The sequence below is a fragment of the Sapajus apella genome, unplaced genomic scaffold (assembly GCF_009761245.1).
Source record: "Sapajus apella isolate SASKATOON/1434 unplaced genomic scaffold, GSC_monkey_1.0 scaffold50, whole genome shotgun sequence".
NCBI classification, from domain to species: domain Eukaryota; kingdom Metazoa; phylum Chordata; class Mammalia; order Primates; family Cebidae; genus Sapajus; species Sapajus apella.
This window is the reverse complement of record NW_022436990.1, coordinates 13,303,282-13,324,160: the sequence shown is the minus strand read 5'-3', so window position 1 is coordinate 13,324,160 and position 20,879 is coordinate 13,303,282. Positions and strand designations below refer to the sequence as shown.

Genomic DNA, 20,879 nt, shown 5'->3' with positions numbered 1-20,879 from the left:
TGAACTTCTTGTGCTGTGTTTTTCAGCTCCATCAAGTTGTTTATGTTCTTCTCTAGAAGCTGGTTATTCTAGACAGCATTTCATCTAACCTTTTTTTCAAGGTTCTTAGTTTCTTTGCATTGGGTTAGACCATGCTCCTTTAGCTTGGAGAAGTGTGTTATCACTCACCTTCTGAAGCCTGTTTCTGTCAGTTCATCAAACCCATTATCTAGTTTTGTTCCCTTGCTGGTGAGGAGTTGTGATCCCTTGGAGGAGAAGAGGTGTTCTGGCTTTTGGTGATTTCAGCTTTTTGTGCTGGTTTCTTACCATCTTCGTGGATTTATTTACCTTTGGTCTTTGAAGTAGGTGACTTTCAGATGTGGTCTCTTAGTGGAGGTCCTTTCTGTTGATGTTGAAGTTATGTCTTTCCGTTTTTTTAGTTTTCCTTATAATAGGCCCCTCTGCTGTGACTGCTGGAGGTCCACTCCAGACTCTGCTTGCCTGGGGGCTTGCAGAACAGCAAAGATTGCTGCCTGTTCCTTCCTCCAGTAGCTTTTTCCCAGAATGGTACCTGCCAGATGTCAACCAGAGCTCTCCTGTATCAGGTATCTCTTAGGATATACGGGGATCAGGGAGCCACTTGAGGAGGCATCTGTCCTTTATCAGAGCTCAAGTGCTGTTCTGGGAGCTCCATTGCTCCCTTCAGAGCTGGTGGGCAGGGACATTTAAGTCTGCTGACGTGGAACTCACAACCGCCCCTTTTCCCAGGTGCTCTGTCCCAGGAAGGTGGGGCTTTATTTATAAGTCCCAGATGGGCTATTGCCATTTTTCAGAGATGCTCTGCCCAACAAGAAGGGAGTCTAGTCACAGTCTGCCTGCAGCAGACTTACTGAGGTGCAGTGGGCTTCACCCTGCGACTGTGTAAACTTTCCAGGGACTTTGTTTACACAGGCAAGGTTAGAACCTCCTCAGTAATGGCAGATGCCCAGGTTTTACTGGGTTTATTAGGTTAACCAAATGGTGTTTAATTTCCACCATTTGTTTCTATTCCAATTTGGCCCCACATATTTGGTGAACCTGAAAAATCTGTAGAATGATTTTTTTTTTAATGGAGAGGGAAAGTTGAAATGCTTTGGAAAATTGTTTTATTCTGCTTCTTTAATACGTTCAGAGCAAAAAATGGCTCAAAACTTGAAGAACATATTTAGAATTTCCTTTTCTGTAACTTTGAGAAACACATATAAGAGAATGCATTTTTAAAATTTTTATATTTTTATATTAGCCATAGGTTCTATGAATTGGAGGAGTACGGATTAAATTACAGGTGTGGAGCTTTTGTGAGAATTGACATCACTATAAAATACGGTATTGAGAGCGGTGCATATAAATGATTTGATTTGGGAAATTATAGATAATGACAAACATAAAGGAATTTTTTTTTCTGTTAGAAGCATAACACATCATGCATGAGAGATAATACGAGAACACAATGATGAAAGCTGTACTTTAAAGCCAAGAATAAAGGTTAAATAGAATAAAAATTATAGAGATCAAACTTTTTGTTTGTGGTTTCACAATGCATCTTTAATATCTTATACCAACTGTTTCATTTGAAATTACTGTCAAAGTTAGAACTCTATGTACTGAACACCTACTCAGAGAGACAATGCATCTTGCTCTTCTAGAGACTGAATTTGTTTTTTAACCTGGTGTGCTAAATTAATGACTCAGCAACTTTGGAACCTTCCCAGGAAATGATTGCTTAGATTACATTGTGGAAACTCCAACTGCCAGCACGTCTTTAAACATTTAACAGGACAGAAATAATTTCCCAACAAGGTATATTCCACTTCGCAGTTCAAAATGAACTCTCTTCATTAGTTAAGCTGGAAAATACAGAAGAAAAGTTGCCTTTACTTGTGGTTTATTGTCACTTGTGTAAAAATATCAAACAAATTTCTCTGAGATGAAAGTTGCTTGACAATAAAGAAATGGTTCAAATAAAAATGTGTGCATTTTAAAATTATTTCTGTGTATTAACTAAAATTCATTTCACAGCCTCTCACTGTGTCTGAATTTTGGAAAACAAATTTCCTTTAAGTTAAAGAGAAATAGAAAAGTAGAGAATACTTTAGCATACACATGGACATCTCTTTATGGATTTGTTTGAATCATTTGATAATAAGCTCCTGTGGAAGAACAATGTCCAGGACAAACAGTAAGCAGTTTCATCTGAGTAAAATGTGTGTTTTCAAGCAGTAAATGCATAGGATTAGTAGATGAGACATTTCAATAGATATATTTAACATACAGACTTTAATAAAAGATTTTTACAATTTAAAGTTACATAAACTGTAAGACTGATATACTTGCTTTACAGGATTTCAGTTTTAAGAGAGGATACCTAGCTAAGGAATGTTTTCCACTGCAAACACTCTGTACTTGTCTGCCTGCTCTTCGCCCCTACTTCAGCATGAAGATCTGTGCAGAATTCTTCCACTACCAAACTCAAACACTTAATAGGCTGTTCAAACTAATGGGTGGCCCTCAGCATCAAGGATGCAATGGGGAATGGTTGAGACTACAGCAATTTGGGGAGAACAGTGTCACTGTAAAAGGGATGGCCACAGCTCAATTACTTCTAATAGGTGCCACATGAACATGTAAACCCATTGTTGACGGATCTTTTAGTTTTCAAAAGAAACAGGGAATCTAGGTGTCTTATAAAATAACTTTATCTAGATGTTAGCAACTGAAAAAAAACATTTAACAACTTTGTGCCAGTCAATGTATCTGGGGACTAAATCTAGTTCAAAGGGAGAACTTTGAGGTTATAAAACATGTTTTCTATCATTATTTAGTTCAATGGGGGACCTTTATATATGCCAAACTATTTTCATAGCACTTTACATGGATTTCATTTACGTATACCTCATGTATAAGTAAACTATACATTTTATACAACTATTTATACAACTTTTTTCATAGCTCTTTACATGGATTCATTTATTTATACCTCCATGTTACACCTAAAGAAGCTGAATTACTAAGAGATTAAATTATTTGTCCAAGATCACACAACTTATAAATAGCAGAACTATGAATTCAGGTAGTCTTGTTCCAGATAACAGTGATTCCTTTCTCCTTAGTTTCTCCCAAGCTCTCACATTCCTTGATTTTATGCTAATATAGAAAACAGCAAGTATTTTCAACCTCTCATTTAGTCAATAAGGAAGATGTAAGAGGCAATGAGACAACAAGAATAATTAAATAGTAGTGTGTTTTATGTGCCAAAAATGCACTGCAGAGTATCATGAACCTCTTAACCTTGACTTACAGAAGAGATTTTTTAACCAGCTTGTCTGTGCTTAGATGATAGGAACTGAGTCATGCATGTTTTCCAGAACACAGTAACTACTGAAATAAATGGCTGCTATTGCATAAACATTATTGAGTTGGCTGCCTACTTTCCTATTCAGGTGTTATTATGCTTAAAAGATACTAGCACAACTGTGCAAAAATAGATGTAAGCAAATGTTAATCTTTTATTCTAGAATTTTCAAGATACAGCATTTTGGACTATCATTCAAAGAACATTATAGAGTAACACCTTAAGACAGTCCTCTCCTATTGCTATCAAGATCGATCTATCTAATTTAGCAAGTTTTGGGGCAAATTTTACCTAAAATCCCAATTCAGATGCTTCAGGAAATAGGAAAATGAGGAAATAACATTCTCTGTGCCCAATGAGTTTACTCGCCAGTAGAGTCTAAGACACAGCATAATTGTGATTATTGTTGACCTTGATATTTACTCTTTCCCTTTCTTCATAGATGGTTTCCTCCTTATTCTTCATATTTCGGTTCCTATGCCCCCTTCTCTGAGAGGCCTCCACAACACCTAATTTATTGCTTAACCCCACTCCATACTCTATTACTCTCTCATATCACCCTGTCTCCTCCAAAGTCATTACTGCAGCATGCAACTCTATTATTTACCTACTTGTTTATTGGATTTTTATTGCCTCCTCTCAACAGAATATAGGTTCCAAGAGGGTAGCATCTTCATTATTTTGTTCATTGTATCACCGACTTCTAGAATACTGTGACACACAGAATAAGTGCTTACATATGTGAAAGTCTGAAGGAAAGATAAACCATATTCATGGTGGAGGTGAGGGATCATTCAAAAGAGAGTCCTGAAGAAAAGACATTTGCACGGACCCCAAGGTATCTTGCCATGTCATGGCTATGTTGAATATTATTAGTAACTAAAATTTTGTTTCAGTGTAGGGTGGGGAGAAAGGAAGGATGGTTAATGCGGTACAAAAAAAAATGGTAGAGTGAATAAGATCAAGTATTTGCTAGCATTACAGGATTACCATAGTTAAAAATAATGTAACTGTGCATTTAAAAATAACTAGAAGAGTGTAACTGGATTCTTTGAAACCCAAAGGATAAATCCTTGAAGTGAATAGATACCCCATTTACCCTGATATGATTGTTATGCATTGCATGCCTGTATGAAAATATCTCATGTAACCCAAAAATATATATACCTACTCTGTACCCATAAAAATTAGATAGATAAATAAATGAATAAAATTAGATAGATAAATGAATGAATAAAAATTTTTTTCAGGACAATTCAGTCCTCTCAATCTGCAAACTGCCCAGAGATTTCTTTTTTATACTTTAAAACTGTCTGTCTCACTTAGGGATGATGACCTAACCTGCTGTTAGGAAAACATTGCTGTGAATGCTCCATCTGAGGCTGAGTTTGTTTTTCTGAAGCAAAAAACAAACAAAGAAAAAAGAAACAAACCAAAAACAACAACAACAACAAAAAAACCCCACACAGTTGTCTCCTGCAACACCACCTACATAAATATATAACCACAGCCAGGAGTAGGGATTTTCCAGTGCTGAGTTATTTGGCAGCAGAAAAATATGAAAACCCTTGACAAATGGAGTTCACATATGAACACGTGTTTCCAGGCTCTGTAATTCAGGCAGTAGAGAGTAGGGTGTTTGCTGAGCTTCAGGTTGTTTTGTGCTGTTCTGATTCTCTATCCCTTGAACTACCCGTCAAATGTCCTAAATATATAGCATAAATAAAAGCTAATCAACACCTTTTCACAACAGTGAACGGGTGGCTACAGGGCAGGCAGAAAAAATGTGTGCCCACTGCTTGGTGGTGACAGATGCTATGTTATACAGTGGAGAATCCATTTTTTAATGTTTGCAGCAATTTGTGAAAGCTTTCAAAGTAATAACATATAATCTCTTATTAAAAATACAAGGTTATCTAGATTTGCTGAGTGCTAATGTAATCGTGGAAGTTACATTAACTTTTATATTGCCTCACTCTTTTCTAGTAAACTGAAATGAAGGGTAAAGGAACCTTCATTTAAGAAGGTTCAAGAATTGTTGCAAATTACATGTACTGTTCTTTCAAAATGTCAGTTTCCAACATCCTACAAATCTGTGGGTTCCCAGAGGAAAGGGGAGATATAAATAGGATTCCCTCTTTTTACTGGAGGCAATGCAAAATTATCACTATGCTCTCTAAATTTATGAAATAGAAAAGGGGCGTTTCCACTGAGGAAGAAAATAACTGCATGTCAACAACTTCCACTTCGGGGTTTTAAGTGTCAGAAAGTGAAATGGAGGGTAAACAGATTATGTGGAAAAACCAAGAATAGTAATTTCAGAGGTAAGTATTCCCATAGTATTTGACCTTGCCAGAATCGACAGGGACCTGGCCTAGGTTTATGAGCTCACTGGAAAGCTGAATGAAAGAGTCTGGAAAGAGACTGTGGCATTGATTACTACTGCATTAGAGACCAAGCAGCTGGGAACGCATGCCATAAACACGGTCCTAAGCCACAAAGGCGAGAGCCTCTCCCTTCAAAAATGGTCCATAAGGATAACTTTATAGTACATTATAGAATCCTAGCCCGTAACACTTAGTGTCAGACACTTAGCATTTCTGTGTGTACATGCTCATGTGCTTTTGAAACAGTGTGGTAAGACCAAAGACTAGATTTTAATGCAACTTTAGTACAAAAGAGAAAGAGACAAAAGATAAGAGACTTTTTACTCTATCTACCCCATACCCCCAAAAGAGCTCTGGGTTTTAAAAATACAGAAAAGCACTCACTCAATGAAATTATATTACTCATCATATTTTCAGTGGATGACTACAGAAAAATAGATAACACTAAAAACTGGGCCATTTAGAGAAAGAGGCATATTTGTTCATAATTCCTGGGCACTGTCTCATCTTACGTTTCACTATATTTATTATCTAAATGGCAACATCATCACTCTTTTTGAGAAAGGAAGAAGAAATTCATCTGATTAGATTGAATCAAGTATTAAAACTACATCTAAGGGGTTGAGTAAAATAATGTATCTAAATATTTGTAAAAAGACACAAATATTTTAGAAGCTTAATTTTTTTCTAGTTTCTAGAAGTCTAATTTATAGTACCAATTCCAATCTTTCACTCTCCTCTCTTCTTCTCATTGTTTCTTCTACACAAATCTTTCTTCTTTTTTCCTGGGTAGGTTCATGAATGAGGACATACAAACTCTTGAAGTGAATCTGAGTAACCTTTTTTTCATATTTTTTAATGATTTTATTTATTTTGAGATGAAGTTTCGCTCTGTTGCCCAGACTGGAGTGCAATGGCTGCGATCTCTGCTTACTACAATCTTCACCTCCCAGGTTCAAGTGATTCTCCTGCCTCAGACTTCTGAGTAGCTGGGATTACAGGCATGTACAACCATGCCCAGCTCATTTTTGTGTTTTTAGTAGAGATGGGGGGGGTTCACCATGTTGGCCAGGCTGGTCTTGAACTCCTGACCCCAGATGATACTCCTGCCATGGCCTCTCAAAGTGTTGGGATTATAGGTCTGAGCCACCGCTCCTGGCCCTTTTTTTTTTTTTTTTTTTTTTTTTCCTTTCATATTCCTCAGGTAGGAGTTCAGAAGTTATGAGCAGTCAGGAATTAAGGGAGGAGAGACTTAAATCTGGCCCAGCCTGGAACATTAGATGAATGCAGATCTCCATGAAGTAAATGCCTGTAATTGGTAACAGTGAAAGGCTCTGTTTCGTGTCTTGTCAGGAGTGTTATGGAGGTCACAGTACCTTGCATGAGAGTTGCACAGGATCTTCAGAGCCTTTACAAGAAATCTAATTGTTCTTAAGATCTAGATAATATTAGTAAGTGGGGGGCAACTGGTATACAATGCCACTTTCTCCCAGGAGGGTTCATGAAGAACTCTCTAGTAGTATTCACATTTACAATCACACATCTGCAAGGTTTTGTTCAGAGCATGAATTAATTTATGGATATGATAAGCCAGACATGTGGAATGAAATCAGGTCACAGTTACTCAAAGCAGGCCTCACAATCTTACTAATTTTACTGAAGGGTACTTTCCCCAGAAGCTCACTACTGCTCATAGCCTCAGGAAGCAGGTAAGTTCTGGTTAAAAAATTGTTGGACATCTTTCCTCACTGAAAGTACACACTGCCCAGGTTTGAATATGAAAAACCAGTTTATATAATAATCAAAGAAAAACTTGCAATATCTGACAAATGTACTGCATAGGTGTCATGGTGCATATTTAAATGGAAAAATGACTTTTTAATTCAGAGAAATCACCAGGATTCCCAGAATTCCAAAACACAAGAGTAAGTCTCTAATTCTAAATAAACTTTTGGTACACTGAAAAATATCCTGGAAAATATGGATCTGGGCAGTAAATATCATCATAGTTTAGAAATAACTTTTTGTCCATTATTTGCTTATTTGAAAAGAAACTACTTTGACTATTGTAAAATGTATCAGGATCATATCTAATTATAGATAGATAATGCAATGCTGGTATTCTCTTGCTTTCATTTTTTTTTAAATAAATGAAAATAGTAACTAAATGAATCATTTTTGAGGGGAGATTTTCTAGGAAAGCATGCAGCCTAGAACTCATGTTAGTACAATCCGTGTCTTAATTATATGTGAGTCAGTAAACCTTTATGAAAATAATAGCAGTTTATGGCAAATTGTTATTCAGAAAATATGCATGCTCACATAAAAAGTTAAACTGAATTTTGTCCAAATTTCATAAAATTAAAGGGTATAAATGGACAAACACAGAGAAAGCTTTTAGAATGAGCTATTTTTTCCTAATAATTTCTGTAAGGCAGTCTGAATGTTAAGAATAACCAAAAAGATTAGGATAGAAGCATTTAAATACATGAAAAATAAGTTTTCTGTACAGCCTCTTAACATCAAATCAAAATTAGTAGATACTTCCTTAAAGACATTTAAAAACATTTAAGATGACTTTAATAAAGTTATTTAATTTTTAAAAAGTCCATAATGTAAAAAATGCTGTGTCATCAATTATACCCTATGGTCACAAAGGTAATCTAGTATGTTAAATTCTGCTTCATTTTATACCTTGACTTCAGCTCTTTACTTCAAGAAAAGGTCATTCTCCTCAATCTCTTGACAAAAATATTATTTTTAATCTGGCCATGTTGATTTATTTTCAACATGTCTCTATATGGTTAAGTCTCTACATGGTAAGAGAATGAATGAAAATATGTCTTCTCCACATTAAAAAATCAATATGGGAAAAGACATCAAAAACACACACAAAATGAAAATACACTTCTATCACAGGTGAATAGAGGATGATACTATAATACATCAAGACTCTAAGCAACCAATAAGCAACTCAACGGAAAAATAGGCAATTCACCATAACTGAAACACAAATGGACAATTATATGAAAAGACTTTATTCTCTCCAGTAAGAAATATATAGTTAGGCACAGATTTTTTAAATATGTTTTAAATTAGCAAGGAGGAAAGCCTTTTAAAATATTGACAACATCTGTTGTTGAGAAGAGTATAAGGAAATGGAAACTATCATACACTTTTGTCCATAGAGTTAAAAATTTAAACTTTTACACCTTTTTGAAGAACTATTTTTTTAGAAAAGCAGTATAACCCATTTGAATTCTAAGAATGTTACCTACTAACACATTCAATAAATATTTACTTTTAATTTTATTATTTTTTTGAGACAGAGTCTTGCTCTATTGCCCAGGCTGGAGTTCAAGTGGCATGATCTTGGCTCACTGCAACTTCTGCCTCCTGGCTTAAAGTAATTCTCATGCCTCAGCCTTCTGAGTAGCCAGGATTACAGGTGCATGCTGCCATGCCTGGCTAATTTTTGTATTTTTTTTTTTTTTTTTTTTTTTTGATTTTTTTTGGCTTTTTAGTAGAGGCAGGATTTTGCCATCTTGGCCAAGCTGGTCTCGAACTCCTGGCCTCAAGTGATCTGCCCACCTCAGTCTCCTAAAGTGCCAGGATTACAGGCGTGAGCCACCAAGTCTGATCAAAAAAATGTTTATACAGAATCTACCAATACTTATACAAGTACTTCAAAAATACATAGAGATGCTTGTTTTTTGCATTATTTCAAATTTAAAATGGAAACAGGAGGAGAGATTGATTACATAAATCAATATATTTCATTGTAACATAATAGGAAGCTTATACAAAGACATTTATTATATTTACTCATTGGTATATGGTTTACCTACGCAAGCTCCATGAGGGCAGGTAATTTCTCTATTTTTGTATACTTGTGCACCTCAGGGTTACAGATCTGAAAGTGTAAACTGACCAGGACATGCGGAACATGAAGCAATCACCAGGTTTCAGAACCATTCTGCTACTTGCACAGCTGTCACTAAAACATTTCTCTGAAGAAATTTTGGTCAAATTTTATGCATCAGCTTCTTCCAAGATATTTATAAAGAGAAAAGTCTGTTATCTTTTTGACAAACTAGACGTAAACAAAGTTCAAGAAAAATAGCTCATGTCGAAAACACATCTTATTTCCATCAGGAGCTAGCCTGTGAAGGCCTGGCTGCTTTTAATTTGTACAACTTGCACAGAAAATCAGACTGCTCTTCAGTCCTCCTTTATGCAATCTGTTCCCAACTGCAATGTGGGAGAAGGAAGTGAAAAATGTTTCCCGTCCTTCTTTGGCTTCATGCCCAAAGGATTATTTGAAGGGAAAGATACTAATTCACATTTAAAATTATGTCTAGAAGGCATTTTAAATTACAAACCAAATTTACAAGACTATAAAAAATTACACTCACCTAGCTTTTACACTGGACTTATTCTAAGTAGGACACTTTTTGAATAAGAATGATTTTCCAAAAATAGGAATTTACCATTACTGAAGAAGATTTCTTCATCTTATAGCTTACAAATCAGAAATCTTGACTCATCATCTTAATTAACCCAGAAAATGTTCTGGTTGTGTTTTCAATAGCTTCCTTTGTTAGAGTTATCTTAACGAGATCATCTTAGAATGGGTACTAATAATAATATTTGAAATATATATTCTCATGAAGCAAAATAACAGTATATCAACTCTCAATTGACCAAGGTACCGAAATAAAAGACACTAAATATTCACAAGTCAACTGACCCAAACAAACTATCCCAAGAAGAGCACTGTTGTATGCTCTGCTTTAATAATCGACCTAAATACCTCTCTTCCACGTTCATATCATTAATTGCTTCAGATACAAAAAAAAAGGGCCAATTTTGGAGGTGGGCTTAATTAAAACATTTTTTGAAGGAAATTTGTGTCTTTTTTATGTATAATTTCTGTCTGGATTGAGATACTGACGTTTCCATTTGTATGCCATTTTTAGAAAATAATTAATAGATGGTGACAACACATAAGAATGAAGACCCTTTCCTGAAAATGTAAGTTCAGGAACTGTAAATAAGCAGTTACAGCCATCTTTAGGCAGTCCTTGGTTTGCTCCTTACCCTGTCAACTGAAACCCGTGCATACTGGGATGGTGTCCTCACTTGGCACGCTTCTGTGGTACTCGGGATCAGGACATGGTTCCAATATACATGAGATTCGTTTAACATAGCATCGCATAAGTGAGGGTGGATGCATTCTTCTTTATTCTCAATCTGTCTGCTCAGTTTCATTAAAACAACACCAATGTTATGAAATCCAGCAATCACAGGTCAAAATTTGACCTAACAAACCTAATTCTATTACTCTAACAACTTCATTGCTCTTTGACTTATTGGGACTATAAAAAGCTAAACATAACAGGAAAAAAGCTAAGAAAATTTGTGGGCTTGCTGTGAGCCAATGGGTTGAATTTTGAGCAAAACTCTGACCTGATTATTCTCACAAAGTCAGTACAGACAATTGCCTGATGTCAGCCTAATATGCTGGTTTCAAAAAGATAGTGAAGGAAATTTCTACTGCCAGTTAGTATTAGTACCTACCTCAAAGCCAGGACTCACAGGAGACTGAAACATGAAGTTGTAAGAGCAAAAAGCAGGCAAAGGTGCAGAATCAAAGAAGAAAAAGAGAGGAAAACAATGTTATTGGATGAAAGTAAAGCACATTACTCAATAATGTTTCATATAGGCATGTTTTCAAAAAAAAGCAAAATGTTATACTAATTAGTCTTTACAGCTACAGAGACATCTGAGTTGGAAACTATGTTTAATATCTAAATGAAACTATAGATACTAAGTAAAAATTGCAAAAACAGTTCACAGTTGTGAGTTGGTAGGTGTTTAAAAAAAGGCAACTCTACTTGTCATGGTCTCAGTGATGAATGCTGGTTTTTTCACCTTGTTGAAAATAAATTATAGTCAAAATGAAGCATTTCTGACCTTTAAGTGAAAGATTAGATTTTCTTCACAATAATTCATATTCTCAATGGGAAAAGAAAGAAAAAGGTCATCGAAGTAATCAAATGTTACAAAGTTGTTATCTGCCTGCAAGCAAGAATAAGCTGATGAATAATCAGTATCAGTCAGTGGTTTCCAAAGCTATAAAGTCCAATAGCAGGTTAGAGTTTTAAGGAGAAAAATATGCCTACAGTGCATATTTGCTCATTTTAGAATCTTTGTTGCATATCATTATTTTCTATCTGATTCTATTCAAGGCTGAAATATAATTCAAATGTAGAAAGGTCACTCTGAATTATTTTCTAAAGGACAAGAGGTAGTATCAATGAAAAATATGACAGACCTTAATTAAGTAGATAACACTTATCTGGTAATTTATATTGAATATGTTCTTTTTCATCTCTGTTCTCAAGTTTTCTGTGGCAGCTCTATCTGATGACTAGAAACCAAATGAAAACTACAATATAGTTCACTTCTATTCTTAACAAAAATGCGTGACTGTCTTTTGAAATGTGATTTTTTTTTCTGTGTTGAATAAAATACCCACATTGAGAAAGGTCCTAGTATCTGTTTTTTGAATCCTCAGTCTTCATTTGCAATCTACAGCTAACCCATTCTGTCAGAAACTTTGGAGTCATGTGCATTTAGAATGAGGTTCTGCCAAGACAGTTTGGTTATCCAATAATATCTGCTACCTTTCTGGATTGACATGAAGCATGTGCAGAGCTTAAGGGCAACAATCACTCATTTGAATAGAACCAAACATGACTTTCAGGGAAAAATTATAACCCTGTTTGTAGCTACTCTTGGCACATTTGCATGCAGAAATGGCAAAGTAGTCTCTTTGGGAGAGGAAATCAATTTCTCAGTTTCCAAAGATATTATTCTTGCCATCTGTATATCTGATATCCAAAGTATATGTTTTTCCTCCAGTTAGTAGCCCTGAATATCTTTTTTCTGGGACATCATCACAATTCAACTTCAGCTGAGTGCTGTTCAGTTCATGGTATCTGAAGATGGTCTATGCAACATGCACTCATTTATTCATTCCTCTAAGTTATTGTTTCTCAAAGTGTATGTATTTCCCACAAGATATTAACGGGTTTTATAAGAAACTGGTTCCATGTTGGAGTGGATTTAAGAACACTAATTTCACCATTGTCAGACTTCTTAGACCATTAATTATGCTTAATAACTACTAGGATGTCCAGTATTTGGATGAACCAAGAAGTATTTCCTAGTCTTATTTGACCAAGATTTTTTTTTTCCAGGATATTTTATGGGGCCATTATTTTGAAGAAAACTTTGAGAAACACAGAGACAGCTCTATCTTTTCATCTTGCTATCAAGTTAGAATCACCAGAAATATATAAATAAATAACCAAGGAAAGGAGAGCGACCTGTTTCATTGGTAGTTAGTTTTAAATTATACCACAGTTTTGTTTTTGTTTGGCTTTATCCTTTAAAGGAAGATCAGATAATTACAGTTTTGTATCTGTGATGAAACTACTGTAGGTGACAATATTTATTACACAAATGAATACTAGGATGTATCCTAGGATGATGTGACACATTACTTTTAATTTAGCACCCAAAGAATTTATTTCCAATTACTGAATAATGTAAATTTTATAGCCCCATTTTCTTTTAATTAACTGATAGGAATCTCATAAGTTAATCTATTAATTATTATGTGTAACATTTCATTCTCTTCTCACATGACCTATGTTGAAGAATCTCAATGACTTTATAACTTGCTATTTGGAGATTCATTGCTATCATTTTAAAACATTTTTACTGACATACAATTCATATGGAATAAAGTGTACCACATTCTAGGTGTATAGCTTGATGAATTTTTGTATGTGCATAAATACATGTAATCTCTAACCAGATCAAGATATATAATATTGTCAGCATCCTAGAAAGCTCACTTCTGCTCCTTCCCAGTTGACATCCCACCTTAGTTTTATTTTGAAGTATCTTGCCATAAATTGGTTCTGCTTGATTTGGACTTCATATACTGGATTCACAAGTATGTACCCTGTATCTGACTTCTTTTTTTAAACATCATTTTGTGAGATTCAACAATGTTAGTAAATCAATAGTTCATTAATTCCATATCTGTATCATTCATATATTCCATTGTATGACTCCACCACTATTGGTTTCAAATTTTTAGCTATTATGCATAAAGATGTCAAAAACATCTTATAACATATCTTTCTGTGCATGACTCTCTACATTTCTATTGAATATATACCTAGAAGTAGAACTGATGAGTCACATGATATCCATGTGTTCAGCTTTAGAAGATAACTGCCAACAAGTTTTCCAAAGTTGTTTGGGCCAAAATACAATCCCAGTAGTAGTGTATGCAGTATTTGTTACTGACAGGCGTTCTTTCTTTCTTTCTTTTTTTTTTTTTTTTTTTTGAGATGGAGTATCACTCTTGTTACTCAGGTTGGAGTGCAATGGCGCGATCTTGGCTCACCGCAACCTCCGCCTCCTGGGTTGCGGCAGGCAATTCTCCTGCCTCAACCTCCTGAGTAGCTGGGATTAAAGGCACGCGCCACCATGCCCAGCTAATGTTTTGTATTTTTAGTAGAGACGGGGTTTCACCATGTTGACCAGGATGGTCTCGATCTCTTGACCTCGTGATCCACCCGCCTGGGCCTCCCAAAGTGCTGGGATTACAGGCTTGAGCCACTGTGCCCGGCCGGGCGTTCTTTCAATGTCAGACATTCTGATGTAGACATAGCTCATTACAGATTTAACTTTACACTCCTTGATAACTAATGATGTTAAGCACATTTGCATGTTTTTTGTCTGTCTTGTAATGTGCTGGTTAAGTATATTGCTGTATTTTAAATGAGGTCATCTATCTTCTAACTTTTTTGTAAATGTTCTTTATGCACTCTGAATATGAGTTTTTTATATGATATATTATATTGAAAATGTCTTATCCCACTCACTGTCCTATTCTCTTAATGACATATTTTGATTAAAATAGTTTCTTATTTTTAAAGAAGCCCAATTTATCAATCTTTTGCCTTTGTCATCAGTGATTTAAATCCTGTTTTATAAAGCTTTTTCTACCCAGAGTTCTTGTAGATATACTTTCTATGTTACCGCCTAGAACCTTCCAATCTACTTACAATTGATTTTGTGTATGGTATAAGACAGGGTCAAGATTCTTCTTTGTCATATAGATATCCAACTGGTCATAGAAATGTTTGTTGGAAAGACCATTCTTTTCTCATAGCAGTTTTTCCCTTGTCATATATCAGTCCATATATAGTTTCTGGACTCTATTTTATCAGCGAATTTTTCTGTCCTTGTATAATACCACATTGCCTTAATACTTTATACTAAACTTTGTATAATGCTACCTTGTTTTTACTGTGCCTTTACAATGTTATATGTTTGGCAATTTTCCAGTTTGTTCTACATCTGGGGTTTTTAACCTCAGCCCTATTGACATTTTGTGCTGAGTACTTCTTTATCATTGGAGGCTTTCCTGTGTATTGACTTGTCTGTGATTGGTCACTCAAATCTAATTGACTTGGTTACTCTTGGGTGCCTTCAAATAGTGTTTTGTTCTGTAATGTCATATTTTATTCAGCTTTTGTCTTGTCCCTCATGGGAGAGTTGATCTGATTAAAGCTTTCCTTTATACCTAGGAACAGACGTTCTAGAACACATTATTATTATTATTTTAATTTATTGTACTTTAGATTCTGGGGTACACGTGCAGATCATGCAAGATTGTTGCATAGGTACATTCATGGCAAGGTGGTTTGTTGCCACGATCCCCCCATCACCTACCTGCCATTTCTCCTCACGTTATTCTTCCCCCACCCTCCCTCGCACTATCCCTCCCATAGTCCCCTGCAATGGATCCCAGTGTGTGATGCTCCCCTCTTTGTGTCCAAGTGTTCTCATTGTTCAACACCCGCCTTAGAACAGATTATTATATTATAATAACTTTTTGCCTAAGACTAAGTGTAAGCCTTGTATGGTGTGGGTTCAATCGGCTTTGAGTTTTTCCAAATACCACAAGAACACATGTAAATAAAATTAAAACATGAGTAAAGCATACAGAAATAATAGAATCATTTAATACTGACTTCTACAATTGCCCAAAAGTCCATACAATTGATATAATTTGATAAATGTACTTAAATATAATGATACAGTGTATTAATGTGTTCCACTTAAGGATCTGCTTAAATAGTTCCTTTTAAGGAGTTTTTCTTGTTTCCTTCTAATACTGATGATTTATAAAAAGAAATCCATGCCCACAGAACTGTTATACATTGACTACAATTAGATTTTTTGAAAGATAAACTATTTTATGGATAGTATAGTGGATAGTTTACTGCCAAAGTTGATGACAGATAAAATTTTTCATATGATCTATGCTGTAATATTTTTTCTATCTTAATATTTGAGAAATCTGAGATTGAATTTCTGTGCCCAAATGGATAAACAAACAGAATTACCAATGTCTTAATCTGTATCTGAAAAGGAATTTTATAGTCAAAATAGGCCATCATTTATGGAAAATATAACTTTCTTATATTTGAGAGAAAGTATACTTACCATAACAGACTTGCAAAATGGATGATTTAGTGGCATTAATGGGAAATCTTTACAAGGGTCAGACCATCATTTTTTTTTTTTTTTGTAGAATCCAAAGGTTTTACAATTATTGCCATAATATCACTTCTTAATGATAATCCATTATAAATTTTAAAGTATAATTATTGGTGTTATTGGGTTGCTACTTCACACGGGAACAAAAGCATCCTGCTTGACCCAGGCACACAGGGAGTATCATGCTTATGTCCCATTTTAACCCAGTAACACCAATAACTAGGCTTTAAAATTTATAATGGCTTCAAAAGGGACATAGGCATGATACTCCCTGTGCCTGGGTCGAGCAGAATCCTTTTGTTCCCGTATGAAGTAGCAAAGACATGAAAGGGAACAAAGGCAACAGCAAAATATGTGTCCTCCTCAAAGTGGGACAAAGTTTCCTACTTTCTCAGGGATCAGATAAAAACAGAGACAAGTAGGCATCCCATAAGGACACAGAGGACTTCGCTGTGTTTAAAACATGATTCTGAGAACCAGTGTGTCAAACTATGTCACAAACATTACTTTCCCAAAGGTATTTCTCATTTAAAGTTTACCTGAAGGTATTTTATACAAGGTTATGAAAGCTTTGACTCCCATCCCAGTAGCTTTAAAAACTATCTTGTGGAGTCAATATTTTCTTACGTAATACATATCTGATTTGATCATAATTTTACAAACTTTCCTGACACACACAGTTAAAATATAATTTTAAAAATATGTATTTATAAAATAGATTTTAAGCATTTTACAAAAAAATTTAAATTCACCATTTAATTTTAACATTTTATGTAGTGTATCAAGTAATTCAAACCACTAAGTAGTTATTTAATTTGGTTACATAAAACAATAAAATAAATTGCTTTAAAAACACAAAACTCTGTGTTAAATCATACTTACGTAAGCTTAATTATATTTATATAGAAACCATATATTTATATACATATATGCATAATTTAAAATTTTGTTTCTTAAACTTATTTTTAAATGTATTTCTTATAAACATCATGACTCAGAAACTATGCTTAAAAGCAAGAGTAACTGCTGTAACTTGTAAAATCACTAATTGTGAAAATTCAAACTCAAAGAACTTCTGACCTGGGAAGATGACATAGGATTATTAAAAAAAATAGACTTTGACTTAAGTACCTTTCAGTAAGAATATCATAATTTCAATTAATATAACTTTGTGGAATAATATATGATCACACATACACATTCTGAATAGGTACAAAGTTATAATACATTCTTCTACATTGGTAAAATTTAGTACCTACCTTTTCCTACTAGGTACTTTTAATGATGTATTGAAAACACAAGAAACCCCTAAAAGAGAGCCCTATAAAATAGAGTATGAAATTTTCCTACTTATTAAAATGAACATCCATTTGACTTATACTCCTGGTTTACACTGTAAAAAATTTTTGATGATATAAAGATGACCACAATAAAATATTTTCCAAACAATGAACTAATTTACATAACATCTTATACTTCTTATAGACGTCTTCAGAATTTATTTCCCCTCTCCACTCCAAGAAGGATCTATTCAACCTAAATGTTTTAGTATTTTCAAAACTGTTTTCCCATTGATTTTTATAATAACAGGATTATAAAGAATTATTGTAATATCCATTGGGAGATAGAGGAAATAAATATGGGAAATTTAAATCCTCACACTGTTAGCCTATTTCAGAATGTTTTATTTTAAATAATTCATATAATGAACCACAATTTTTATTTTGTTTGGAATGTTTGGAAAATCCAAATTTAGCTTTCTTAAAGAAGAATATTAACCATATGCATAAGATACACACACACACACACACACACACACACATTCTAGAGCTAATGGAAATATTTAAAATACCAAGTGCTATTTTTCTCAATGTATTTATCAATCAGTTTTTGACAATAAACCTGCATGTATACCAGTAATGCCACGCAATGAAGACTTTCATGGTTTCCTAAGAGCAACTTCAAATTTCCTCCTAAAATAAATATTCAGCCATGCCACAAATTCCTCTAATAATCTTCAGAGAACATTTTGTATCTCTCTGGTTTCCAAATTTTGACAAGTGATGTTTTGCAACATTAACACATTAGTTCGTGCTGCTCTGGCCCTGTGACCACGATAAAACCTCACATATTTTATAGTATCACTAAGCTCAGTGATAAAAGCAAACTCAGAACTGCAGGATATTTGATGAGGTATTGACCAGTCTACAGCACAAGCCCTGAAGAAACACTGTCATTAACACCCTGGCTGCATTCTCCCTCCTAGTGCCCTGTCTTGGATTGACATTGTTATCACATTATCCCACAGATTTCTCATGGAAATGGGTAAATGGGTAAACAGGAGGCCGTACCAGAAGGGGCTCATCAGGGGCGCTGGTAGAGAGTTCAGCAGATGATGTGCGGGTGGTGCTGAGTCCAGTGAGGGAAACATTTGAGAGCCTTCTCCGCCTCACACCACTGCAATTGTTGGGTATTTTAAATGCACATCTCTTATGGTAATTCAGACCACATCCTGGAAAGCGAAAACAAAAAATTATTTTTGTTGTATCATAAATTAAAAAGCAATTCCAATATTAGTGAAAAGTAGAGATTTTTAAAAATAGTGTAGCTTCCATTTTCCTTGAGGGTATGTGGAAATTCCAATTTTCTTTTGAATATTCTCTGACTATTTTTCCAATTTGTTAATGGGTTTTGAATTCTGATCTTATTTCACAAGCTCAGCAACTATGCTAGTTATCATTTTTAAAAATGTTCTGTTAGATAACAGACGTAGGCTTTAAGGGATATAGAAATCCCTCAAAATAGATGATCTCAAAATAGATTATCTGAGCCATTTTTAGCTGCCACAAACTCAAATGTGAGTGGACACATAAGGGAATATTAATCACAGCTCATCACAACTTTTAGATAACACTGACTTTAATCGGGGCCTCATAACTTGCCTATCCACATGGCAATGAGCAAATTCCTTTGCCTCAGTTTTCCTGTCTCTAAAACAAGAGGTAATAACTACCTTGTAGAATTACTAAGAAGATATATAAAGTACCTCACATGCTGGTTTCCACACAGTAGGTGATAAATAATTGGAAACAGATTTCTCACTTAGGCAAGTATCAGTTTCCTTTCAATATTTTTACCATTCACATTCCCCACATAGCTGGAGTCCATTACTTAGAACCTCTCCATGTGTCACACAGCAGTCCGGACAGACAAATTTTCATAAAACTATATTTTAGGCAGACTTTCTTCTAAATCATAGCTTCCCTTCCCATAGACAAAAATTCAAAAATTGCAGTAGCTTATTTATAAGCTATATAATAAATGCTGAGTTATATTGGTCAATGTTCAAGGATCTCTATCCCTGACCTCCCAATCCAAAGAGAATAGAGTACAATTGAGTAAGTTTTGAAGATTATATCATGGTGTCATAGCATCTTGAATTGTGCAGTTCAAAGTGTTTTTTTCCACAGAATGATAAAACTGTGTTATTAGTGCAGAAATGCAGGTACAAGTTCCAGTTCACCACTCAACAGCTGAGTGTCCTTGGATGGTTTGATTAATTTCCTGAATCTCTGCTCATTTGAACAAATATGTATTCAATGTCTACTATTACAATTTCTGGCTTACTTACTAGGCAAATTTTATTTTAAGTCTGCTGCTAACATATTGAGTATCATATAGGGGAGAAACATATCCACATGATAAAGGAGAAAAGATGTGAGAATAAGGGTTCCCAGGTCAGACTGACTTTGTTCACGACAGGAAATGTAAAGAAAGGAACAGAGAGAATCCATGTACCCCTTAAATGCCTGGAAGACACTTCCGAGGGAGATACTACCACACTACTGTAGAGGGCAGATAGCTCCAGCATGAATTATTTTTAATTTTTTAAATTTTAATAGCTTTAGGGGTACAAGTGGTTTTCGGTACATGAGTGAATTATATAGTGGTAAAGTCTGAGGTTTTAGTGTAGCTGTCACCCAAATAATGTACGTTCATGGTAGTGAATAGGTAGTTTTTCATCCCTTAGCCTCCTCTGAACCTTTTGCTTCTGATTCTCCAATGTCTATTACACCACTGTGTTCCCCTCTGTACCCACAGCTTAGCTTCCACTTATAAATGAGAACATGTAGTATTTGGTTTTTTGTTCCTGAGTTACTTCAGTTAGGATACTGGCTTCCAGTTCCATCCGAGCTGCTGCAAAAGACATTATTTTGTTCTTTTTCATGGCTGAGTAGTATTTTCATTTATACATATATGTATATAATGCATATTGTGAATTATATTCATAGTTGCAATGATAGGGAATCAGCCTAAGTGCACATCAACCAATGAATAAAGCGAATGTGGTGTGTGTACACACATGCACACACACACCAGTGTATATACATGTATGTATATGTGTGTAGGTATAGGTGTATATATGCATAGAAGCATATACATACATATATGCATAGATCTATGTATAT

The 20,879-nt window shown here is 34.8% G+C and overlaps 1 protein-coding gene across 3 annotated transcripts in view; it reads right to left on the bottom strand.

The window, feature by feature from the left end:
- Positions 1-20,879, bottom strand: part of PRKD1 (protein kinase D1) — a 347,836-nt gene that overhangs the window by 65,110 nt on the left and 261,847 nt on the right. For 2 of the 3 annotated variants that reach the window (XM_032242645.1, XM_032242646.1), the window contains exons 4-5: positions 18,762-18,922; positions 11,338-11,361 (exon numbers count right to left, since the gene is read on the bottom strand). In XM_032242645.1, the coding sequence (XP_032098536.1) occupies positions 11,338-11,361; positions 18,762-18,922 (185 nt within the window). The remainder of the gene's footprint in view (positions 1-11,337; positions 11,362-18,761; positions 18,923-20,879) is intronic. The other variant, XM_032242647.1, reaches the window with a different exon arrangement.